This window comes from Tenrec ecaudatus, chromosome 1 (genome assembly GCF_050624435.1).
Source record: "Tenrec ecaudatus isolate mTenEca1 chromosome 1, mTenEca1.hap1, whole genome shotgun sequence".
Taxonomy (NCBI): domain Eukaryota; kingdom Metazoa; phylum Chordata; class Mammalia; order Afrosoricida; family Tenrecidae; genus Tenrec; species Tenrec ecaudatus.
The window spans coordinates 88,718,928-88,742,272 of NC_134530.1; the positions used below are offsets into that span (position 1 = coordinate 88,718,928).

At 40.7% G+C, this 23,345-nt stretch overlaps 1 protein-coding gene across 3 annotated transcripts in view; it reads left to right on the forward strand.

The window, feature by feature from the left end:
* The window catches only part of PATJ (PATJ crumbs cell polarity complex component), a 398,931-nt gene that overhangs the window by 39,231 nt on the left and 336,355 nt on the right, over nucleotides 1-23,345 (forward strand). For all 3 annotated transcript variants that reach the window (XM_075557001.1, XM_075557016.1, XM_075557007.1), the window contains exons 6-9: nucleotides 132-327; nucleotides 3,286-3,414; nucleotides 17,791-18,012; nucleotides 20,712-20,814. In XM_075557001.1, the coding sequence (XP_075413116.1) occupies nucleotides 132-327; nucleotides 3,286-3,414; nucleotides 17,791-18,012; nucleotides 20,712-20,814 (650 nt within the window). The remainder of the gene's footprint in view (nucleotides 1-131; nucleotides 328-3,285; nucleotides 3,415-17,790; nucleotides 18,013-20,711; nucleotides 20,815-23,345) is intronic.

Below are 23,345 nucleotides of genomic sequence, written 5' to 3' on the forward strand. Positions count from 1 at the left end.
TTTGTATTTTATCACTTTAAAAATCTTTTCAGTTGCACAAGCCTTCTTGATATGCTTGAACTACTGAATTGTATGATATGTAGATGAGACGCCAATAAAACTTAAAAATAAATATTTTTTATTTTCCCAAGAGATCAAAGGTTAAAGGAAAATGACCAAATACTGGCCATTAATCACACCCCACTGGATCATAAGATTTCCCATCAGCAAGCAATTGCCTTATTACAACAAACCTCTGGATCTTTGTGCCTGGTTGTAGCCAGGGACCCAGCTCATTCAGGAAGACGTGCTTCCACCAGCCTACGTGATACAACTCTGCCTGAAACTGTGAGTTTGAATTGTGTCATTGACTTTCTAAAGCATAAAAAAGTTGACTAAGAGACCACCAAGAAGGATGATGCTATCTTCGAATGCATTGCTACAGGATAATCCATGGTTTGCTTTGTCTCTGTGTGTCTTTTCAAGATTCTACAGGTCTGCTTATTTAACATTACAATTTAACATCAAGGGCAAATTAGAAGTATTAATATAATTTATGATAGAGGTTTTGTATCCTTTAGTCATACTGCCACCTAAGTAATTAAGCTGAGAGTTTTTATTAGACATTTATGACTGGGTATCTGAAGTAAGTTTTGGTTTATTTCAAAAGTATTATTTCTTTGAAATAATTGGGGCTGATGACTAGATTATTAATACTACAACATTATTTCAGTGTTTTTCCTATAATGTTCTATACTGAATAATTAATCACAAAACAAAACAAAGTAGATGTCTATTTTGAGAATCCTTAAACTTGGCCCATAATACCTTGCAGGTTTTGGCCTGCATCTTCAGAATCTAAGCTAATAAATCTTGTTTTCTTATAACACTAAGTGCAAGCTGATTTATTTAATTTTTATTCATTGGGACAAAAGAAAAAGTAGAGTGTCTGGGAACAGTACAAGGTCAGGACACAAATTAACATATAGCTCTTTCCCCTGTTGGAATCAGTAATAGCTGGATAGCACAATTTACCTAATAGATAGAATGAACATAATGGGAGATTGCTTAGCACAGTGGTTAAGTACAAGGGCTTTGGAATCAGAGTTAGATGAATACAAGTCCAGTTCTCGAACTTGCTAACTGTGCCACGCTGGTCAGCTTCCTTAACTTGTCCCGTGCCTGTACGTGTTCATCATCTATGACCTTAGGTTTCAGTGTGGTATCATCGCTGTTGTAAGGGTTCAGTGGGAAGAACATGACGCTCTCAGCGCAATACTCGGTGTACAGTAAGCCCTCTCCGAATATTAGCTGCTTTCATTAGTTCAGGGGTTTGTGTTGTTGATGTTAAGCAAGCGTTATTTCCCATGTACTAGATACTGTTCCAGACATGAATTAAATATTAAATAGCGCTAGAAGATCTAGTAGTTTCAGTATTTCATAGTAACTTGTTGGTTTAGGGTAACAGGAAAACTGGGGGCAAGTAAAGAACTGCGTGTGCCCTGATGATCAGGAGACTGTTGCTGTGCAGTGAGATTATGGGGATTTAATGAATATTACTGATGGAAGCCTAGTACAGGGGACATACTTAGATGTGTCAGTCCGATTCCTATATTCCTACTGTTAATATTCTCAGTCAGTCCTACCTTTCTTTGTCTAAGAGTTTTCTGAGGTAATCTCTTCACCTCATGTCTGTCTTACCATTTTCTCTTTCTGTTTTGTGTTATGGGCTGAAGACTACAGAGCAAGTTAGATTTTCATTCAACACTTTATACACATTTAGTGTCATGATATTGATTGCATCCCCCTCAGTATAACAGTCCTCTTCTCACGTCTGTGTCTGCTAATTCTTCTTTTCTGCCCCCTTCCTGCCTTCTGAGCTGTGATTTTGTGCAAATCCTGTTCCTTGGTCTCAGGTGGTCGATTGTGTTCTTGTTCACTCTGTAAGCCTGCTTACTGTTTGGTGGAAAGGTGATCCCTGGGGATGGATTCAGTTCTGGGTTCGAAGGGTATCAAGGGCCACAGTCTCAGGGGTTCTACCAGTCTCTGTCAGAGTTACCATTTCTTTCTATAAATTGTTGCCAGACTAATGTTGTTAAGCATGCTTTTTTTCCATTTTGTTTGCCTATTTAAACCTCACTTTTTAAATTACATTTTTATTGGCCCTTAATCCACATATCATATAATTCAGTCATTCAATCATATCAAGAGGAATTGTACAATCATTACCACAATCAGTTTTATAACATTCTCTACCTCCCCCCCCCAACCCAACCCAACCCCGACTTTCTGAGCTCCTCTTTGGCTGTTCTTGCTAGCACTTACATTGTCCTTTTGCTTACACATCTTCCTTCTCTGTACTCCATGCAGTTTAAATGCTGTTCTCCCTAACGCTTTCTGGAATTCTTCATTTGATTTCACTTCTCATCCTTCTGTCCCCGCAAATCTTTTTTACCTTGTGATTCTTTTTTACTTCAAGCAAGGATACATTTATTGGGTTTTTCCTGTGGACCAGGCACCATGCGAGGTACTGGGCAGGCCGCTTCAATGCTCCATGTCTCCATTTTCATCATGTGTTATTTTAGATTACTAACAGTGTCTGCTTCAGGCCTAGACAAGTCTTGGTGGTGTAGTGGTTCACATACTGGGCTACTAACCATAAGGTTGACAGTTCAAAACCACTAGCCCCTCCGTGGGAGAAAGATGAGATAGTCTTTTCCTGCAAAGACTTACAGTCTCAGTAACCGACAGGGGCAGCTCTACACTATATTTAGAGCCGCCATTAATCAGAGTTGACTTCATGGCTGTGAAAGTACTGCAGTGGGGAATGAATCTTATTTCTTATCTTCTTAGAAAAGAGCATCTTATGATCAAATCCTCTGTCTTGGATTTTAATTATTTGTGTGTTAGGTCATATGCCGGTTTGAAGATTCTTTGGGGTAGACACTATCTGATTATATTTATGTATCTCTTAGACTCTAGAAAGTTGCCTTGGCTAATTATATGAATGTTCAGTTATTATATATCTGCACCATGAATAGTTACTGTACTAGAAAGCAGAAGCACAATAAACATTGTGCTGCTACTAGCAGGTTTAAACTCAGCAGCGTCTCCACGGGAGAAAGATGAGCTGCCTGCCCCGAGCAGATTGACAGGCTTGGAAGCCCTGTGGAGCAGTTCCGATCTGTCCCCAGGGGTTGCTGGAGTCAGCACTGACTAGATGGCAGTGGGTGGTAGTTAACAGAGAACATTAGGCATGCATGTTTTACTGCTACGTGTGACTTTTACCTTCTTATTCATTTGTAGGCTCTTTGGCGCCACATTGAAGATGTGGAGCTCATAAATGATGGCTCTGGATTAGGTTTCGGGATAGTTGGAGGAAAATCAAGTGGCGTGGTTGTGAGAACTATAGTTCCTGGAGGATTAGCAGATCGAGTAAGTTGACCTTCTCTATGATCAGTCATTTATGTTTTAAATGATTGGAATTGTATGCACAGATTATAATGTAGTTTTATAACATGCTTCCTAGGATGTATGATCCGATAACTAGGGTTTAAGGATAGTTTTAAGATGGCTTATTTCGCACATGTGAATCTATACTCAGCTTCATTTTGAACACTTTCTAAATCAAACTTGATTTTTTTTAATCTGAAATGGACAAACTTCTCAATTTCACCAGATGCTTCTATGTTTAATTGAAGGGTATCATTAATATGTATTGCATTTTGAATGTCTATTGTTCTTTACTAATGTATCTTTCGGATCCCTAGTGACACAGTGGTTACATGTTGGGCTGCTAATTGCAGGGTCAGCGGTTCAAAACCACCAGCTGCTTCTTGGGAGAAAGATAGGGCCTGCTATTCCTTTAAGAATTGCAGCCTCAGAAACCCCCAAAGCAGCTCTACTCTGTCCTACAGGGGCCTTATGGGTCAGCATCAATACTGTGGCAGTGACTTTTGAATGACAGTGTATCTTTCAGAAAGCTAAAATGTAAAAACCCAAAAGTACGATGATGATAAACATTGTTTCCAATGTTATAATAAATTTCAGGGGTGTCAAACTTGCTGCCCACGGGCTGCTTGTGGCCCCTTAGGTAATTTTTTGTAGTCTGCTATGCTCTGAAATAAAATGAAAATAGAAACAATTGTTATGAAGAAAATAGCACTTAGGGGAGATTGGGCCAGTACTGTACACACAATTTCCCCGTTAACCCTTTAACTACCGAAGACGAGTACACACGTGGCCCACTGCCTCTCCTGGGGGCCTGTGGACGTGTACAAACCCGCTGACTCAGTTCCGGCGACTTTTGGAAGCGATATGTCTGCCACGCTCAGTGTCACGTCATGTAAATAGCTCCCAATAGTGAAAAGGTTAGAGAGAGCGCTCTGGGTTGTGCTGTTATGAATCAGACCTAGCGGCAGCGCTAGTTAACGTTTTTAGAGGGAAGCCATTACGATTGTGCATGTTTGTCAGCTGCCCAACATTTTGGGCTTTTTATTAGTTACTTTGTTATGTTTTCTGGTCACAACATAGGAGGTAAGTGAAAACTAGTAGGAGGAAAGTGCTGGCAAGTTTCGGGTAAAAAAAGAATAATTTTAGTTTTATAAATACATTAAATGAAATAAATGTTTAAATAAAAACAATTATATAATATTTTGGTGATCCTATCCATGTTCCTGAATCCTCACTTTAAGATAACTTTAAAAAATGTGTATGTGTGACGTGGCATGCGTGAATCTTGCCCGTTGCACCGAATGCCCTGAGTTTATTTAATTGAGTTTGACACCCCTGTTACACATTATGAATTTCATTTGAATTAACCTGTACTGGCATTAAACATTAAATGATTTTAACAAAGTTTAAGCAGATCATAAGGGTCCCTGGTGTACAGTGGGTTAAGAACTTGGCTGCTAAGTACAAAGTTAGCAGTTTAAAATCACTATGCAGCAAAAATATAGACTGTCTGCTCCCACAATTGTGTATCGTCTCTGAAATCTTATGGAGTAGTTTTATTCTGTCGTGTGGAGTCCCTGTGAGTCAGAATCAACTCCACGGCAATTGGCTTGGTTTTGGTCCAAGGTGAACAGTAACACTAATCAATCCTATGAGATCCCAAGGACAGTGTTTGTCCAGGGAGAAAGCTCGGAAGGCAGGAATGGTTGGGAATGAAGGATGAATAGAAATATTAAAAGGGGGGAGTGGGAAGACTGTGATTCCACTGTGAGATTCCAAAGGAGTCAGGAAATAAAATGCGTATGAATTGTTGAAGGGAAAATCAATTTGCAGACTTTCACTCAAATCATTGGTAAGTGTGGTTCTATGGAGGGGAATAGATATTATTGAAAGTTTACCCAGGCACCGCACCCCATTCTTTGTGTAGTTAGTGCTAGTCACTTAAGAGATTTTCTGTACAAGTCAACAATTCATATATTGCAGTTCATAAAACAAAAATCAAACAAAAACTTTTTAAGTGATAGAAAATTAAGAGACTTACCAACTCTCTTTAGGTTTATATTGAGAAAAAATATTAAGTACTACATGCTTAGAAGTTTGTTATGATGCCACTTAATATAAACTGGTATCATATAGACAATGAAGCCCTGGTGCTGTAGTGAGTTCTGTGAGTTGGGCTGCTACCCACAAGGTCAGTAGTTTGAACCCACTAGTCACTTCATGGGAGAAAGATGAGGCTTTTTGCTCCCATCAAGAGCTATATAGCCTTGGGAACCCCAGAGGACCATTCTACCGTGAGTTAGAATTAACTCCAATTGTTGGGAGTTTTTGAACTATTATTATCTAGATTGTCCATCAGGAGCCCTGGTGATGTAATAGATTACATGTTCAGCTGCTAACCACAAGTTCAGCCTCTCGAAGGTAGGTTAACTGCCTCAGGAGGAAGATAAGGCTTTCCCCTCTCAGAAAGAGCTACGTTCTTGGAAACCCACCAGGCAGTTCTACTCAGTCCTCTATGGTCATTGTGTTAGTCTGGGCAGACTGGAGGAACAAAGCCACAGAAACTCATATGTATATAAGAGAGAGTTTTATATAAAGGATAAGTGTACATTAAGAAAGTATCCCAACCTAGTTCTGTCCAAGCCCTTAAGTCCAACATTAGCCCACAAGTCTGACACCAATCTACAAAGTCCTCCTCAATCTTGTAAAACACACGCTATGACACCAACTGCAGGAGGAAAGCTGAATCAGTGAGCATGTAAGCATCTCAGTGCTGGCACCTACTTCAGCACCCAGGGCTGCATGGGGTAGGTCCATGTGGCTTCTCCCCAGGGATGTCTCGCAGGAAGTGAGCCTTGTCAGCTGAAGCAGGGAACTGGCTAAAGTTCCTACACCCTGGTTTGACCATCAGAGAGCAAGAGACCCAAGATCCAGAAAGGTGAGGCTCACCGAGCCATTTATCTCCCTGCCCTTCAATTAAGCCCACATGTGTTTTTTGGCCAGGTTGGCACAGTAAACCTTAGCTGTCTCAGTCATTATGGGTCAGAATTGATCCAATAGCACTGTTTGGAGTTTTGGAGACAGTCCATCATAAATCACTCTAAATGATGATTATATGCCAATTTCATTGATCAATGTCCAATTAAATGTAAATTACCTTTTCATATAAGCGTACTTAATCAGAAGTGATCTTGTACATATGTAGCATTGAGGACATTTCTTAGCTCTTCATTTCTAAGAACCATTGCTTTACTTTAGGCAAATACTTGCTTTTGCATTGAGTCTGACTTCTAGTGATCCCCTTGTGTGCAGGGGGAACTGCTCTGTAATCTTCTCCAAGCTGTCACCTTTGGAAGCAGACCATCAGGCCTCTTTTTCAAGGCACGTGTGGATAAGTTCATCAAACCAGTGGACCTCTTCGCTGATAGTGAGCACCACTATGTAGCCAATAACAGTCTCCGTGTCCGTTCAGCATCTAAATCTATTTATTCCATTCCACATTTCGCAGAAGTGTGGTGTACAGACCCCTGGAAGTCCCCGAGACTCTTGCTGTGAGTCCCAAAGATCAAAACAACTTAGATATTTAAAAAAGCCCCAAACAGCTTTGATAATATCTTTAACTCTTTTTCACCATGTAGAGATTTGCATCGATGATGCCAGTGCTGGGGCGGATCAGCAGCTGGGCTTTTAGTGTGAAACAGGGCAGTGGCCCCCAACTGTAGAAATCACTATATTCATTGTCATGTGCTTGCAAGAACACAAAAGAGATCAGCAAAGCAATGCCAGTTCACTCTAAGTGCTCTGTGATGCAGAACAAATGACTTGTTTTGTCTACTCGCGGCCTTTATGTGCGTTTTCATTATTTTTGAGAAAGTTGGAAGTATCATCAGAGACGTCTGCTGAATAGTTCAGCCTGATAGTTATCTTGAGCAAAAACACTTAGGAAACTGATGAGCTACTTTTGTTTTATGAAATCGTCTTTTTACTTCTGAAAAGAAAATGGACAAGGCAGAATTTTCACTTGGGTATTTGCCAAGTATTTTTTAGAAAGAATGAAGTGAGCCTTCATGGAAAATGACTGACCATACTTGTCGACAATAATAACATTCCAGCTTTCAAGGAATAAGAGTAGAATTTTGAAAGCCTCGTATCTTTCCACGTGCTCTAAAGCTGCTCCAATATACAGATTGTTTTCACCGAATCTCGGTGCTGATAACTAAAGAGATTTTTTTATGTAAAGGAATGTGTTACCTATGTAGCCTTTATAACTGTTTATTTACAAATATTTTCTGGAGAGCAGTGTGTAATGTGAGAAAGCAATATGTAGCTGAAAGACTCATTCAACATTTAAGGTAGACCAGTATATATTATTTATATTTTGGCCTTAATGAACAGAAATTTGTTTTTTCTCAATTTTGGAGGCCACAGGTCCATATTCAGGGTGCCACATCTGGGAAGTTTACCTCTCTATTAGCCCTCTGTGAGGTCCTCGCCTTCTTTCAGTATCCATAGGCTCTGTACTCCTTGGAGAGACCAATGGATTTCAAGAAATAGTGTCTAAAAAGTTTGCCCATGGTTTGCGAGTCGACATTGACACTCATTTTCCTCAATGCCATTGAGTGGCTGCTGACTTACAGTCACCCCGTAGGACAGGCAAACTGCTACTGTGGGCTCCCGAGACTAAATAGAAAGCCCCGTCCCTACTTTCTCACTCAGAACTGCTAGTGGTTTCGAACTGCTCTCCTTACAGATCGCAGTCGGACACGTAACCATTACGCCACCAGGGCTCCCTAAGAAATGACCAAGCGATTTTTTTGTGTAACATGAAAAAGGATATCCGCAATTATCTGCTAGGGCTAGTAAAGCACACCCTTTCTTTTTCTTACTGTACAACTGGTTGAAACCAAGTTTTCTTTAAATATATTCAAGAAATTTTTTCAGTTGTCATTTCTAATTAGCAAATACGAAAAGATCAAACCCATACAAACAGAAGCTCATTGATGTTCTTACTTTTCTGTTTTTTAAGTTTATTTTCAGAATTAGCCAGCTGCCCCGGGTTTAGAAGGTAATTTTTAAAGCAACTTGATTGACGTTTAATTGGCATGCCATCAACTGTACATATTTGATATATGGTATATGATCAGTGTTGACACGCACACACTGTAAATGCTCTGTCAACATAATCAAGATAATGGACATCTCCATCATTTTTGAAAGTTCTCGGTGCCCCTTTGTGATACTAACTTTACCATCCTCTATAACTCCTGTGTCTACAGGCTTCTGAGACCAAAAGATCTGAATACTACAGAAGGACAGACCTGAAGCAGATGTATAAATATGGGTCTTTATTTAAAACTTGTAGAGCACAAAACAAATATTGTTCTTTAAGGGGGGGGGCGCTTTCTTGTGGTGATGGTGGTGGTAGTGGCAGGTGGCTAATTTATTGTGACCTGTAAAAGGAGGAAATATGTTAGTTCCCTATTCCTCCACCCTCTTAAAAGTCTTTCAGTAGACTTGTTTGCTGAAGTAGCATGTTTCAAAATGCAGTCATCATTCTGCGGACAAGGGGTCAGATAAAATTCAAAAACACCAGGTTAAGTGAAATCAAATAGGTTCTTTTACTGTAAGAGTTTTCTGAGTTTTTAATATACTAATGCGCATTATGAATTTTCACGAGGGGTGTGCAGAATTTCCCAGATTAATTCCTATGAGGCACTGTTGCGAAAAGCCCAGGTCTAACTTTCACCCTTTCCTGGAAGACATCCTGCCTGCTTCAGAAAATCAGGGAAGGGCTGGGGGAGGGGTGAGGCTTGCCCATCAGGGTTTCATAGTGGACAAGGGAGAAATAAGCACATATGCCAGACACTTATTTGTTTAACAGAAACTATCACATGTTATCCTCAAAATAGTCTTATAAGTTTTATTCTCAATTTATTCTTAATGGGAAACCGTTAAGAAACTGTTCAATGTCACCTAGGTAGGCTGTAGCAAACCCAATGTTGTGCTCACTTCTTTTTGCCTCTGGAGGGTGTGCTTACCTGCTTAAATCTACATATGCAAAGTGGCTCCTCATTTAGCCTCTCCCTGAAGTACACTGTCCAGGTGGTCAGGCCCCTATCATCTCCTCACTTCAGCTAACAGCAGAGAAGTTCTCCTCGCCCTTCTTGCTATAATCCCTTTATCCCAGTCCTCATGCCTGACCTTATGTAGTCCTTGGTTCTATTTAATGCTATTCCTTAGCTCATGAAGTGACTTTAACTGCAGTAGACTAGTTCCCACTCTGTAGCACAAGATGTAGCATACATTCTTTCTGTTACCTCCCTGTGGAAAAATGCTTCCCAGACATCACAGAGAATCACAGAGCTGCATGGCCAGCTGTATGGTAAGTGCAGGCTGGAATCCTGGATCTACTCAAACCTGGGCGGACATTATTTTACTTCTTAATTCCATAGTTCTAACATGGGATTGTATTGGAGGTCACCAAGATAACTTTTTAAAAACAATTATATTGACATGTAACTCAATTACCATACGACTTAATGTGTGAATGTGTTAAGACAAGACTGCTTCCAGGATTTACTAGGAGGGCCCGTGGGACTCAGCATCTAATGAAGCAAAGAAAAAAGATGCTTGCGTGTTGAAGTTTGTAGGAAGCCAGGTATAGGTGTCTCAGAGCCCTCTCAGGCCTCATTTCATGGCCAAAGATCCATTGCCGACTACTCAACTCTGGCTCATGGTAACTAGTCTATACGCTAGAGTAGAACTGCTCTCTAGGGTTTCTGAAGCTACAAATCTTTATGGGAACAAAGAGCCTCATCTTTCTCTTGTTTAGCTGCTGGTAAGTTTGAACCTTGGACCTTATTGCTAGCAGTCTAATGCTGAATCCACTGTGCCACCAACATTCCTGTGGGTTGCATGCCAAACTCCCAAACCCATTGCTGCTATAGGGTATCTGACGCAATAAATATTTATAGGAGCTGACAGCGCCATCTTTCTCCTGGTGGAGACACATACCAAACCAAAAACCAAATTCAACAATTATGGCTTCTAGTGACCCTCTGGGGACAGGGTAGAATTGACCTTGTGGGTTTCTGAGACTCAACTCTTTGCAGGAGTAGAAAGCCCCATCTTTCTTCTGTGCAGCAGGCTGGTGGTTTCAATCTGCTAACCTTGTGGTTAGCAGCCCGATAGGTAACCACTGTGCTACCAGGGTTCTGTGGAGACACATAAGACACTTTTAATTCCTCCATAAGACACTTTGAATTGGAACAACAGATGCAAAATATTGTCCGCCATAAAAGCATTTTAAGGATTCAGCGCTGAGAGTCTGTATTGGGGGTTGGACCTGTAAGCAAACCCTGTTCACTTGTTCCAGAAACCTAGGGGAGTCGGTAATCTGCACAAACCACATTGTTTGCACAGTTTAGGCACAGGGAGCTGTTCTTTGCAGGGAATGATTGGAATTCTCCCAAATATAAAATTCCCAGATGCCCATTAAAGGCCAACCTTGCATACAAATCTTCAGTGAAAGTTAACAGTCTCAGACCTGATATGTTAATTTCTTTACCAAATAGGGGAGCATTGTGCTTGCCTTTTAAAGATTGTGTGGAGACTGAATGTTAATGTCAAGTGTTTGAGACAATTCCTATTAGTTCCTGTCATAGCTATCTAGTGCCTGCGGTAACAGAAATGTCCCAAATAAATGGCATCACCAAATTTATTTCCTCACATTTTAGGAAGCCATACGTTCTAATTCAGGGCACCATCTCTGAGTGCTTTCTCTCTGTGTCTATTCTTGGGTAGGGTCAAAACCACCAGCCCCTCCCTGAGCAAGATGAGGCTTTTGACTCCCATAAAGCTTACAGTCTTGGAAAACCCACAGGGGTAGGTCCACCCAGGCTGGCTGTTGGCTTGCTGTGAATCAGAATCAGCTTGATGTCACTAAGGCTGAGTGATAGTCAAAAGTTGCTAATGGATTAAAATATTTTATTAACATAAGCGATAGTGTGATTTTAGGATAATAATGTCATACCTTGTGGCATCAGTTGTTTTCATTTTCTGCCCTACACCTGGCCTTTCTTAGGATGCACAGTTTTTTTGTTTTGTTTTTAAATCTGCTGGTTAATAAACTTTTATATTTGAATGTTTGCTTGCACCCTGTGTTTTTAATCTGGGCATATTTATTAGTTTGTTTGTTTGGTTTTTTAACCAAGAAAATACAGGCTTTATTTTTTCTTTCTCTTTTTTTCCAATCCATTTTATTAGGACATAATCCAGACATCATATCATTCAATAGTTTAATCAAATCAGGCAGTGTTGTCCAATTGCTACCACGGTCATTTTGAACACATTTTCTTTCTTCTTGTGCTTCTTGACATCCGTTCCCCATTATTTCCTCTCCCTCCCCTGCCATACCGCAAGGAACCTTTCATTGATGTATGATTCCTGTTAAAGAACAGGTAGGCCGATTTGCCTGTTCGTTTCCTTGCATGGTAGACAGGCTATAAAACAAGAATGTTGATCAGCAAATAGCAATACAATGCAGTGTTCGGAGCTGCTGGGCTTTGACTAGTGAGCTGTCGTGCGGTGTCTGCTGTCAGCCTGACTAATGGGTACTTTTGCACTCAGGCATCCCATAGAACACCTGCTTCTCCATCAGGAAGAAAATGTTTGGCTTTCTGTGACAGATATAAATGATCAACATCATGTTAAATTAAGAATTGGGGGGAAAAGTAAGACCCGGGAAGTGATTAAATATATAGTTTATGTTGAAATACCCACCTTTGGCCAAGCCAGTGTGCAAATGAGCACTGTAGACATATTCTCTACCCTTCAGTGTGACCACCATTTTGTTCAGGGTTGGTTGGAGTCACAGAAGCAAAAATTTCCCCTTAGGTTTTATTAGGAACACTACCTTTGTCTTAAGTGGTTCATTATTTTATTTCGGTTTTGTATCATCGCTATAAACAGCATGCCGACTTACCCATCTGTAAAGTAGGAATTCAGTAACTCTCTTTTTCTTTTCTTTTTTTTTTTAACAATTTATTAGGGGCTCATACAACTCTTATCACAGTCCTTACATATACATACATCAATTGTATAAAGCACATCTGTACATTCTTTGCCCTAATCATTTTCTTTTTTTTCTCCTCTTTTCTTTTTTTACATTTTATTAGGGACTCATACAACTCTTATCACAATCCATACATATACATACATCAATTGTATAAAGCACATCCATACATTCCCCGCCCCAATCATTCTCAAAGCATTTGCTCTCCACTTAAGCCCTTTGCATCAGGTCCTCTTTTTTTCCCTCTCCCTCCCCGCTCCCCCCCTCCCTCTTGTGCCCTTGGTAATTTATACATTGTTATTTTGTCATATCTTGCCCTATCCGGAGTCCCGCCCCCCCCCCGCCTTCTCTGCTGTCCCTCTCCCAGGGAAGAGGTCACATGTGGATCCTTGTAATCAGTTACCCCTTTCCAACCCACTCACCCTCCACTCTTCCAGAATCGCCCCTCACACCCTTGGTCCTGAAGGTATCATCCACCCTGGATTCCCTGTGCCTCCAGCCCTCATATGTACCAGTGTACAACCTCTGCCCTATCCAGTCCTGCAAGGTAGAATTTGGATCATGGTAGTTGGGGGGAGGAAGCATCCAGGATCTGGGGGAAAGCTGTGTTCTTCATCGGTACTACCTCGCACCCTAATTAACCCATCTCCTCTCCTAAACCCCTCTATGAGGGGATCTCCATTGGCCGACACTTGGGCCTTGGGTCTCCACTCTGCACTTCTCCCTTCATTTAATATGGTATATATATATATATACACACACACACACACACACACACATATATATACATACACACACACACATATATCTTTTTCTTTTTTTTTTTTTGTTGCATGATGCCTTATACCTGGTCCCTTGGCACCTCGTGATCGCACTGGCTGGTGTGCTTCTTCCATGTGGGCTTTTTTGCTTCTGAGCTACATGGCCGCTTGTTCACCTTCAAGCCTTTAAGACCCCAGACACTATCTCTTTTGATAGCCGGGCACCATTAGCTTTCTTCATCACATTTGCTTATGCACCCATTTGTCTTCAGTGATCCTATCATGGAGGTGTGCAGTCAATGATAAGATTTTTTGTTCTTTGATGCCTGGTAACTGATCCCTTCGGGACCACTCGATCACACGGGCTGGTGTGTTCTTCCATGTGGACTTTGCTGCTTCTGAGCTAGATGGCCGCTTGTTTATCTTCAAGCCTTTAAGACCCCAGTCACTATCTCTTTTGATAGCCGGGCACCATCAGCTTTCTTCAACTCTCTTTTTCTTTGATGAAAATTTCCTCGTGGGATCCCTTCCTTTTCCTAAATATTTCTTCATAAATATTTCTTGAATTGTATGGCCTTTTGATCACTCTTCCTCACCTTGCCCCTCATCCAGTTTCCTGTAGCACCTTTGGCAGGGTTCAAAGCACATAGCTCTTACCCCCCCGATATACTTTATTTATTTGGTTGTTATTGAGTATATACGCAGCAAGACACATCAATTCAGCAATTTCTAAATGTCCACTTTAGTGACAGTGATAGTGTAGAACATTCTTACCTGCCTTTGCTGAGTTGTTCCCTCCTGAACATAAATACTGCCTCCTTCATGTCCCAGTGAATCCAATCGCTGTTGTCAGTGTGAGTTCACGTAGACGGCTCTGACAAGAACATAATACTCAATGCAAACATAGTTTATTAGTTAAGTTCAACTGTTTTTTAGTGTTAAGAAGCTTCTAAGGGATATATTTGGTTTAAGGTAAGGTTTAAAGCTTAGCCAGAGCAGTAATTTCAGGGGCTCATTCACTCTCTATGGCTCCAGAAAGTCTAGGGCCCATGGGAATTTGAAATTCGATTTTTCCCCTTTTGATCGGGATTCAGCTATGGAATATTTGATCAACATGTTCAGTACTGGCAACTGGACTCCATTCAGTACTTCCGCTCTGATGGCAAAGGAGGCATCATTCACAGAGGCAATCAGCCATACATTTCATATTTTCCTTCTATTCCTGACTCCCTCCTCTGTTGCGGGAGGTGAATAAAGCCCAATGATTGTGCATTGGATGGTCACTTGCAAGCTTTTAAGCCTGCAGGCACTGTAATTGAATCAGGAGCAAGAACAGAAGCACGAAGTCCATTATTAAGTCCAGTAACTGTAATGTTATCTGGTGTCATGGAGTCGACTCTGATTCATAAGCATCCCGTGTGCAAAACAAAACGCTGCTCTGCCTTGAGACGTCCTCACAATTGTTATGTTTGAGCTCATTTTTTTGCGACCACTGTGCCCATCCATGTCCCTTAGTACCTTCTTTTTTGAAGACCTTTCTCTTGAGCAAGCACGGTGTGCTTTTCCAGGGATTGGGCTCTCTGAAGAACATGGACAATGTCTCACCTTCCTCACCGTGAGGGAGTTTTCTGCCTGTACTTCTTTTCAGGTCTACTTGTTTCCTCTTCTGGCAGTCCACAGTGTTTTCAGTGTTCTCCCCAACATCATGTTCCAGTGCGTCACTTCCTTTGTAGATTTCCTTACTCGTTGTTCCACTTGCTCAGACATTTGAAGCAATGCAGAATACCATGGATTGGATTAGGTGTTCCTTAATTCTCAAGGTCGCATCTTTACTCTTCCACTTCAGAGTCCTCGTGTCCTGTGGATTTGCCCAGTGCAGTCCATCATTTGATTGCTTGCCTGCTGCCTCAGTGACCATTGATTGTGTAGCCAAGCAAGATGAAATCCTTGACAACTTCAGTTTCGTCTCTTAATGTTGTCTGTTGGTTCAGTTGGGAAGATTTGGGTTTTCTTTGCGTTGAGCTGCCATGCATGCTGAACGCTTCAGTCTTTGGTTTTCATCAGCAAGGACTTCGTTTCTTTCTTGCTTCCAGTAAGGAAGGGTGTTTCATCTGCATATCTCAAGCTGTTCTTGAGCCTTCCTTCCGTCCTCTTGCCATGTTCTTCTTCGTGTAGTCAAGCTTCTTGGATTGTTTGTTCAGCACACAGATTGAATAAGTGTGGTGAAAGGATACAGCCCTGACTCACACCGTTCCTTGTTGGAAGCCACTCAGAGTACCCTTGTTTTGTTCTAACCACTGTGTCTACAATCCCCATTGTTCTCAATGCTATCCATAGTTGTAATGATGCACACAGTTGGATGCGTTTGCCTAGTCAGTAAGACACAAATAACCCCTTTTCTGCTAATCCTGTGCTTTCAGCCAATATCCATCTGATGTCATCAATGATGTCACTGGTTTCATGACCTCTTCTGAATCTGGCTTGAATTGCTGGCAGCTCCCTGATGATGAACTTCATCACAGGTTTACTTGCATATGATATTGGATAAGTTCTGCATTCTATTGAATCACTTTTCTTGGGAATAGTAAAAAATATGGATCTCTTCCCATTGATTGGCCAGATAGCTGTCTTCCAAGTTTCTTGGCATGGTCGAGGGAGTGCTTCCAGTGCTGGATCAGCTTGTTGAAACATTTCTGTTGGCATCCTGTCAATTCTCGGAGCCTTGGTTTCTGTCTAAATTTTTCAGTGCAGCGTGGCTTACTCACTCAGCACCATAGGCTGAAACGGTTGATGGATCAACTTGTTCCTTTTGGTACAGTGACTCCGTGTATCCTTCCATTTTCTCTTGATATTTTCTGCATTGTTCAACATTTTGCCCATGGAGTCTTTCAGCGTTTTAACTCAAGGCCTAATGTTTTTCTTTAATATTTTCACTTTGAGGTGTGCTGACTCTATTCTTCTTCTTTGGTTTTCTACACATTGTCTTTCCAAGCTGCCCTATGAAATTTGATGTTCAACTATTATTTTATCATATCTTCCATCTGCTTTACCTACTCTTTGATCAAGAGTGAGTTTCAGAGTTTCTTTTGACGTTCACTTTTTTTTTTCTTTCCTGTTTTTTCAGTAACCTCTTGTTTTTCTCATTTATCTTGTTCTTGATGTCCTTCTACAGCCCAGGCCTTCTGTCATTAGTGTTCAATGAGCCATTCTTGAAATGTCCTTGAAATTCAGGTGAGAGATATTCAAGGTCGTATTTGGGATTTTGTGGATCTCCGCTTTAATCTGAATTTGCGATTAGCAGTTGATGGTCTGCTCCAGAGTCAGCCCCTGGCTTCCTTTCTGCTGCAGATATTGAGCTTCTCCATCTATCATTTCTTCCCACAGATGTAATCAGTTTGATTTCTCTGTATTCCATCTCTACAAATAGAAGCTTAGGACTTTTTAAAAATTGACAGTTCATTTTTTCATTCCCTCCAGCCCCTGGTAACCATGAATAAACTTTGATTTCTACACATTTCTGTATGTCTGTTCTAACGATTTCATGTAAGTAGAACCATATGCCATTTTTCTTTTTGCGCTGACTTAGTGTATTTTCAAGATCTTTTCTGTATCATAGGGTCTATTAGAACTACTACTATTTCTTCTTTTCTCTCTATTTTTATAAAGAGAACATTTATTAAGCTTTAAATGGGACAAAGATAAGACAACTGCAGAAGCATGTCATCCCAATGAGGGAAACCATTAGCACGAGGTCGTAATGACATCCAAAGGGTTGCTGAGAGTCTTTAAAAGGACATGAGAGGTCAAAGAAGATAGTCACATAAACATGGTTAGAAGCCAATTAATATAACAGAGTTACTGATGGCACTCCCAGAGAGGGATCAGGGCCATGACTGGGACACGTGCATTCTGTAAGACAGAGGAGCTTACAATATTGGTCAAGGGATTCCTCAAGGCATTAAAGCATGGCTCATGACCATGCAACACTCGTTGCAGAGAGCTCCATCAAACAAGGGACTGCTTTTCTTGAGGGCTGAACAATGATCCATTCATCTGGTGTGGTCACTTGTGTTGTTTCCACCTTTTACCTATTTGAATCATGTTGCAGTGAACATGGGTGTATAGATATTTGTTTGAATCCCTGAATTCTTTGGGGGCATATACTTCTAGGGTCTTGTGGTAATTCTGTATTTAACTTTTTGATGAATCACTAAATTGCTTTCTATAATGACTATTACCATTTTCCATCTCACCAGCAATGGCTGAGAGTCTCAGTGTGCCCTCATCATCACCAACACTTCTTACTCACCATTTTTGTGATCCTAGTAGTTTTGAATTACTCCTCTCTGTACTGCAAGGAATTTCTGTATCCTGATGCAAATATAGTCATTCATTTATTCAGCCTTTTTAAGGTGGTTTCTTAGTCTCATTGCCAGAACTGAAAGTCTTGATGAATTGTTATGAATGTGTGTAATAAGATAATTGACTTCATGGAACCATTATGTTTTGTTTCTTGGATTAAAGGATGGAAGACTCCAGACAGGGGACCACATCTTGAAGATTGGCAACACAAACGTGCAGGGAATGACCAGTGAGCAAGTTGCACAAGTGCTGAGGAACTGTGGGAATTCCGTCAGGATGCTCGTTGCTAGGAACCCAGTTGGTGAAATTTCAGTAACCCCTCCTACACCTACAACCTTACCTATTGCCTCTCTGCCTGTTCAGGCCAACAAGAGTTCTGGTCCTGTGAGTACATAGTCGTTCATCTTATTTAAATAAGGCGGTTTGATATACTAGAAGCTTTGAAATCCTTCCAACTTGGAGTAGTTTCTTGGTATGAGTAGTATCTGAGTGCTTCCTAGTGAAGTGCGACAGAGGAGATCCCACTGTGGAGACACTAGGTGTGTGTGTGTGTGTGTGTGTGTTGTTGTTGTTGTTGCTCGGTGGTAAGTCATTCAGCCCCCTGGAACCTCAGCTACAACTGTAAATTGGAAAGCAATATTATCTGCCACGTCTACTTCACTAGACTGAAATGTTCAGCATTTCAGTTGGCATTCTGTCAATTCGTGGAGAGGACATTCAACTTATTTGGGGAAGTGGAATAGTTGTGAATTATCAATGAGAGGAACATACTGGCAAAAGACAATACGAGTGAAAAGTAGTTGTTCTCAAGTAGACCCCAACTCATGATAGTCTAATGTGTGTCACAGAACTACTACCCATGGGGTGTTCAGTGACTGAGTTTTGAAAAGTCGATCACCAGAGAGACCTCTTAGTGAACGTGGATTGCCAAACTTACAATTAATACCTCAAGTTGACTTTTTACACCACCTGAGAACTCCACAAAACAATAGATGGTAATTGTAATAATTAATTTTATAATTACTACTTACATATTTGGAGCCCTGGTGGCTCTTGAAAATCATGTAGAACCATAGTTTTACTACTAATACACATGGCTCAGTGTCAGTTAGAATCGACTTGACGACAGTCGATTTAACAGACCTCAATTATACATGGTCAGCTGCCAATTATGACGCTGTTGTTGTTTTGGTGCCATCGAATTAGTTCCGACCCTTAGCGGCCCTATGCACAACAGAGTGACACATTGCACGGTCCGTGCCATCCTCCCAACCGCTTGTTGCAGCCACTGTATCATTCCATCCCATTGAGGGCCTTCCTCTTTACCAATGATGTAATGCCCCTCCACTTTACCAATTATGATAGATAACATGTATTTTTAAAAATCAGAATCAGAGCAAGGAAGCTCTTTCCTTCTGAGGTGTCTACTATTTGATTCTTTCTTTAAAGGTAATAGTTTAATGTCAGTATAATTCTTTTTCTATTACGAATGAAGGTTAAATGTATACAAGAATACCTTGTCTTAATGTGCTTCAGTTTATTGCTCTTTGTTGATATTATCCCTTTTTGGGCTTGTTTGTTTCTTTAAAAATAAAAAGGTGGCTTATGGCCACATTGTGATGTGAGGCAAGTTGGTCAACACCATTTTCCCAATAGCCTGTGCTCACTTCGTGTCTCTGTCACATTTTGGTAATTCTCAGAACAGTTTGAACTTTTACAATGCTTACTAATTGATAGTGTAGAGTAAGCATAACTTTTATATAGACTGGGACCCCCAAATCAAATCAAATCTCTGTGACTTACTTTATTGCAACCCCACTTATTTGCAATGATTTGAAACTAAATCCACAACATCTCCAAGGATTGTCTGTTCTCGATTTCTTTCTCTTGCTGTTTTACTACCCTCCTTACACATTTTCTAAATTCTTTCGCTGCCCATTTTTATAGTGTATTGAGGGAAACGAAGCTAAAAGGAATGTCCCTACTTTTCGTTAACAAGAAGTGGAGTGTGTGTCTTTTTCCTAGAATTTGGAAAGAACTGGAGATGAAAGTGAGTTCAGTGCTCCTGCTCGGGGTTGGCACATGGGCTCCATGGCGGTGCGTTGGCTTGCTTCTGGTTTCTTTCACTTGCGGGGTACCAGGGGTTTCCCACTGCTGTCTCTACAGTGAGCTGCCCAACCCATAGCCCACTACGCCACCTGGCATTCAAGAAATACTTCTCCATCAGTTATTTACTTTCTAAAATTGATGCTTTGAATGTAGAGCAAAGTATTGCATTTTTAAGCACTTATTCTCTCACAGAAATACTTTAAGTAGTGAAAAGAATTTAAAGTTATTTCCTATAGTTTTACAATTGGGCTTTTGTTTCTAGTTTTCAATATGCTTACCATTTTTTGTTGTTGTTGCTAAATTTTTATGCTTCCCATTCTTTGAGTTAGCAACCTATCCTGAATATTTTTTAGGTTACTATATTAGACTTCTGTTGTTGCTTAAGAAATAATCATAAATTTCGTGACTGAAGACAACACGTTAATATTTCTGTTGATCAGATATCTCATGGGCCTGGCTACTTCTTTCTTTTGCACAAGACCAAAACCAAGGTGTTGGCTCAGTTCAGCTCTTAGCTGGGTGGTCTTATGCATCTCCTGTGATGCTTAGGGCCCATTTCCATGTTCATTTCAGGATGTTTGCAAAATGTAGTTCTTTGCTGCTGTTAGATTGAGCTCCTGGCTTTCTTTTTTGCTATCAGCTCCTTAAGGTTGTGCACATTCCTACCACACCTCCAAACTAGTAATTGGGTGTCCCTTTACGCTTTGAATCTCTTTAACTTTCCATTCTTCTACTAGCTCGTAAAAAAAACCAAACAAAAAACAGACTTTAAAGTTCTCCCATGATTAGATTAGGCCCACCTTGATAATCTGTCTTTTATCAAGTAATGTAATGTAATATACACTTTGGTACCAAATAACACAGGTACCAAGGTACCAAGAAAGTACTTGTCAAGCCATGCACAAATTGACTTTGTGCACAGAGTGATACAGTTAAGTATTACTTGTAGTTGAAATGATTTTTTTACCTTTTAGGACAGTTCTACTCCTTTTGAAACATATGATGTTGAGCTCATCAAGAAAGATGGACAGAGCCTTGGAATTAGAATTGTGGGCTATGTTGGAACCTCCCAAACAGGTAAAGGCGTCAATTCTATTTCATATTTAAAGTAATTGTAAAGGAAGTTATGGGTTCTGGAGAGTAAAATGAAATACCTGCAGATTTTAATTGAAACACGGAACAATGAAACTGTGAATCTATAATAGCAACCAGTTACTTTTCAGTGATTAACAGTTTTATCTCAGTAGTTTTATAGCCCGCTTGATAGTCATTAACAAAAAAGTTAATTGTCCAGTTAAGTGTATAACATTTGAATTGTACCTCCTTTTGTTTCTAAATGGATAAATCTTTAATATTGTGAATGTTACCTAATGTGATGCAGTAGGACGATTACTGCATAGATTTAATATTGTGAATATCAAGAAAGTATTGCTATTATACTTAATAATTAAAAATTACCATTATTTTCATTTCTGATCAAGAGAATATATTAGGACAATAAATAAGTGGCTCAAATATCTCTGAATAATACTCCTCAGCCCCTTTATGCAAAGGCTTAGTCACTTTACTGTACTAATTACACTCTGCTGTAACATAATTACCAGAGCAAAGAAAATAAACCTCTTTCCACAAAGATTTTCTAGTAACGTAAAAATTCAGAGTTATGAAATGTACTGTTCCCCCCCCTTTAAATAGCAAGATTTGAGAATTAATTTCTTTTAAAAAATTATCTTGTGTACTTAGGCAGGTGGAAAAATTAAAAGTGCTAATGTATTCAAAGTCCTGAATGAAATTCATGTCAGATCACCTTGTGCTATTTTAGCCTAATGAAAACTCTGTTTTCAAATCTTTAGATTCTTCTGTGTGCCCCCGTCTTTAGGTTCAGAATTTAAATGAGTTCCAAAAGGACTAAGTATGGGTTGTATAATAATACTGCAAAGAATGATATTAAGTAACATCTTGCTAGCTTTGTGTGAGAATGGCGGGGAGGCCAATTCTGAGCGCCTCTGGCTATACAGTGAAGAAGCGGATCCAGCTCCTCCCCAGCCTGAGACCATTGCCTCCAGGCAGTGGTCAAACAGGCCTCCACCTCCCCTCCTCCTTTTACCCTTTCATGATAACAGCTGTTCTTACCCTGACACTCTACTATTCTGTTGGGTTTGTGATCCGTTGGCTTCCTCCCCATGCACTTAGTTCTTTGTGGAGGAGATGCCTTGACTACACAGACCTCTGAGCCAGTACTCACATTGAAGGGGGGTTAGTAGAGAAGTTAACAGGTTACTGTAAGCCAAGATCAGAAAGCAGGCATTGGTCCGTTGCACCATCTTTCCTCAGTCCGTAGCCAGGTCTCTCTGGTCCTCAGCTTCCCAGCCACTGGCCCCGCCCACCCGCGCAGTGTCCTTCCTCACAGTGTCACAGTTTTGTCCCTGCTCCTTGTTCTGTCTCATGATCTTCCTTTCCCTCACTTCTGGTTTTGGCGTTTTGCTCTGTCCCATGGTCTCCGTGCAGTAGCGTCTGGTGCCTCTGGTCTTAGCTTCCGACACCTCAGGCAGAGACTTGTAGCATGTTCCATTGGTGGCTCTTCCTTCATGGTCCTGGGATTTTTTTCTGTTCTTGCTTCTAAGATGGCTCATCCTCATAGCGAGGGGATTGGTAACAAAAACTGACCAAGTAATGTTTCACACACCCCTTTCGCGCCGTCAGCCCCAACCATGTGGTGGCGTTGGATTTAGAGAGACGTGGATTGAGGAGCTATATTAAGAAACTTCACTTCATCACACGATGCTTAGAAGAATCATAGCTTACTTCCTAGATGTATGGCTTTGGAGTGTTTATTTTATTAAGCATTTAGGGTGTTCCTGTAAGTTGAGCATTATAGATGCAGAGCAAAATGAAAGTGAATAATTCATATAAAAATTGAGAACATTTGATGTTTATTACCAGATAAAAATGTATGTTCCTACTAGGCCTTTCTAAGAAGTTTTTGTGACTGGGAGTGTAGGAGAGGGTGGTGGATTCCAAAACAGGAACTGTAAACCTCAACATGCTTTTTACCTGGAGACTTTAAAAGGAAACTTCCCTTTGCATCCTTCATGGCACGTCGTTCTGGAGGAGACACAGCAATGAAGCCGGGCAAAGCCTCTTCCGAGAGCCAGACACGTGAACAAACCTTGAGCTGTTTCTAGAAAAACGTCACAGGTGCTTGAGACAGACGCACCAACTGGCAAGGGATCGCAGAAGAAAGCATTTGGTAGAGGCAAATGGAGAATTTGCAGAGACTATGGAGCCGAGTATGGGCAAGGAGAAGCATTTTGATCGAAGAGATGAGGTCGACAGAAGAGACCGAAAGAAAGACAAAAGCATGAGAACCCTTGGTGTTTTGGTACAGCGTCTCCAGCATTCTGTGTGGGTGGGAGGACGGAGCAGAAGCTGACGTAGCATAAAGATTTAGAGGTGGTGTTACGGGACACCTTGAATGGGCGTCTTTGAAATATAGAGCTCTTTATGGAGGCAGTAGGGTTCCACTGATGTTTATTATTGTCTGCAGACAATATTTTAGGTTCACTTGGAATTAAACACTAAAAATGTAAAATCCAGATCTATGACTC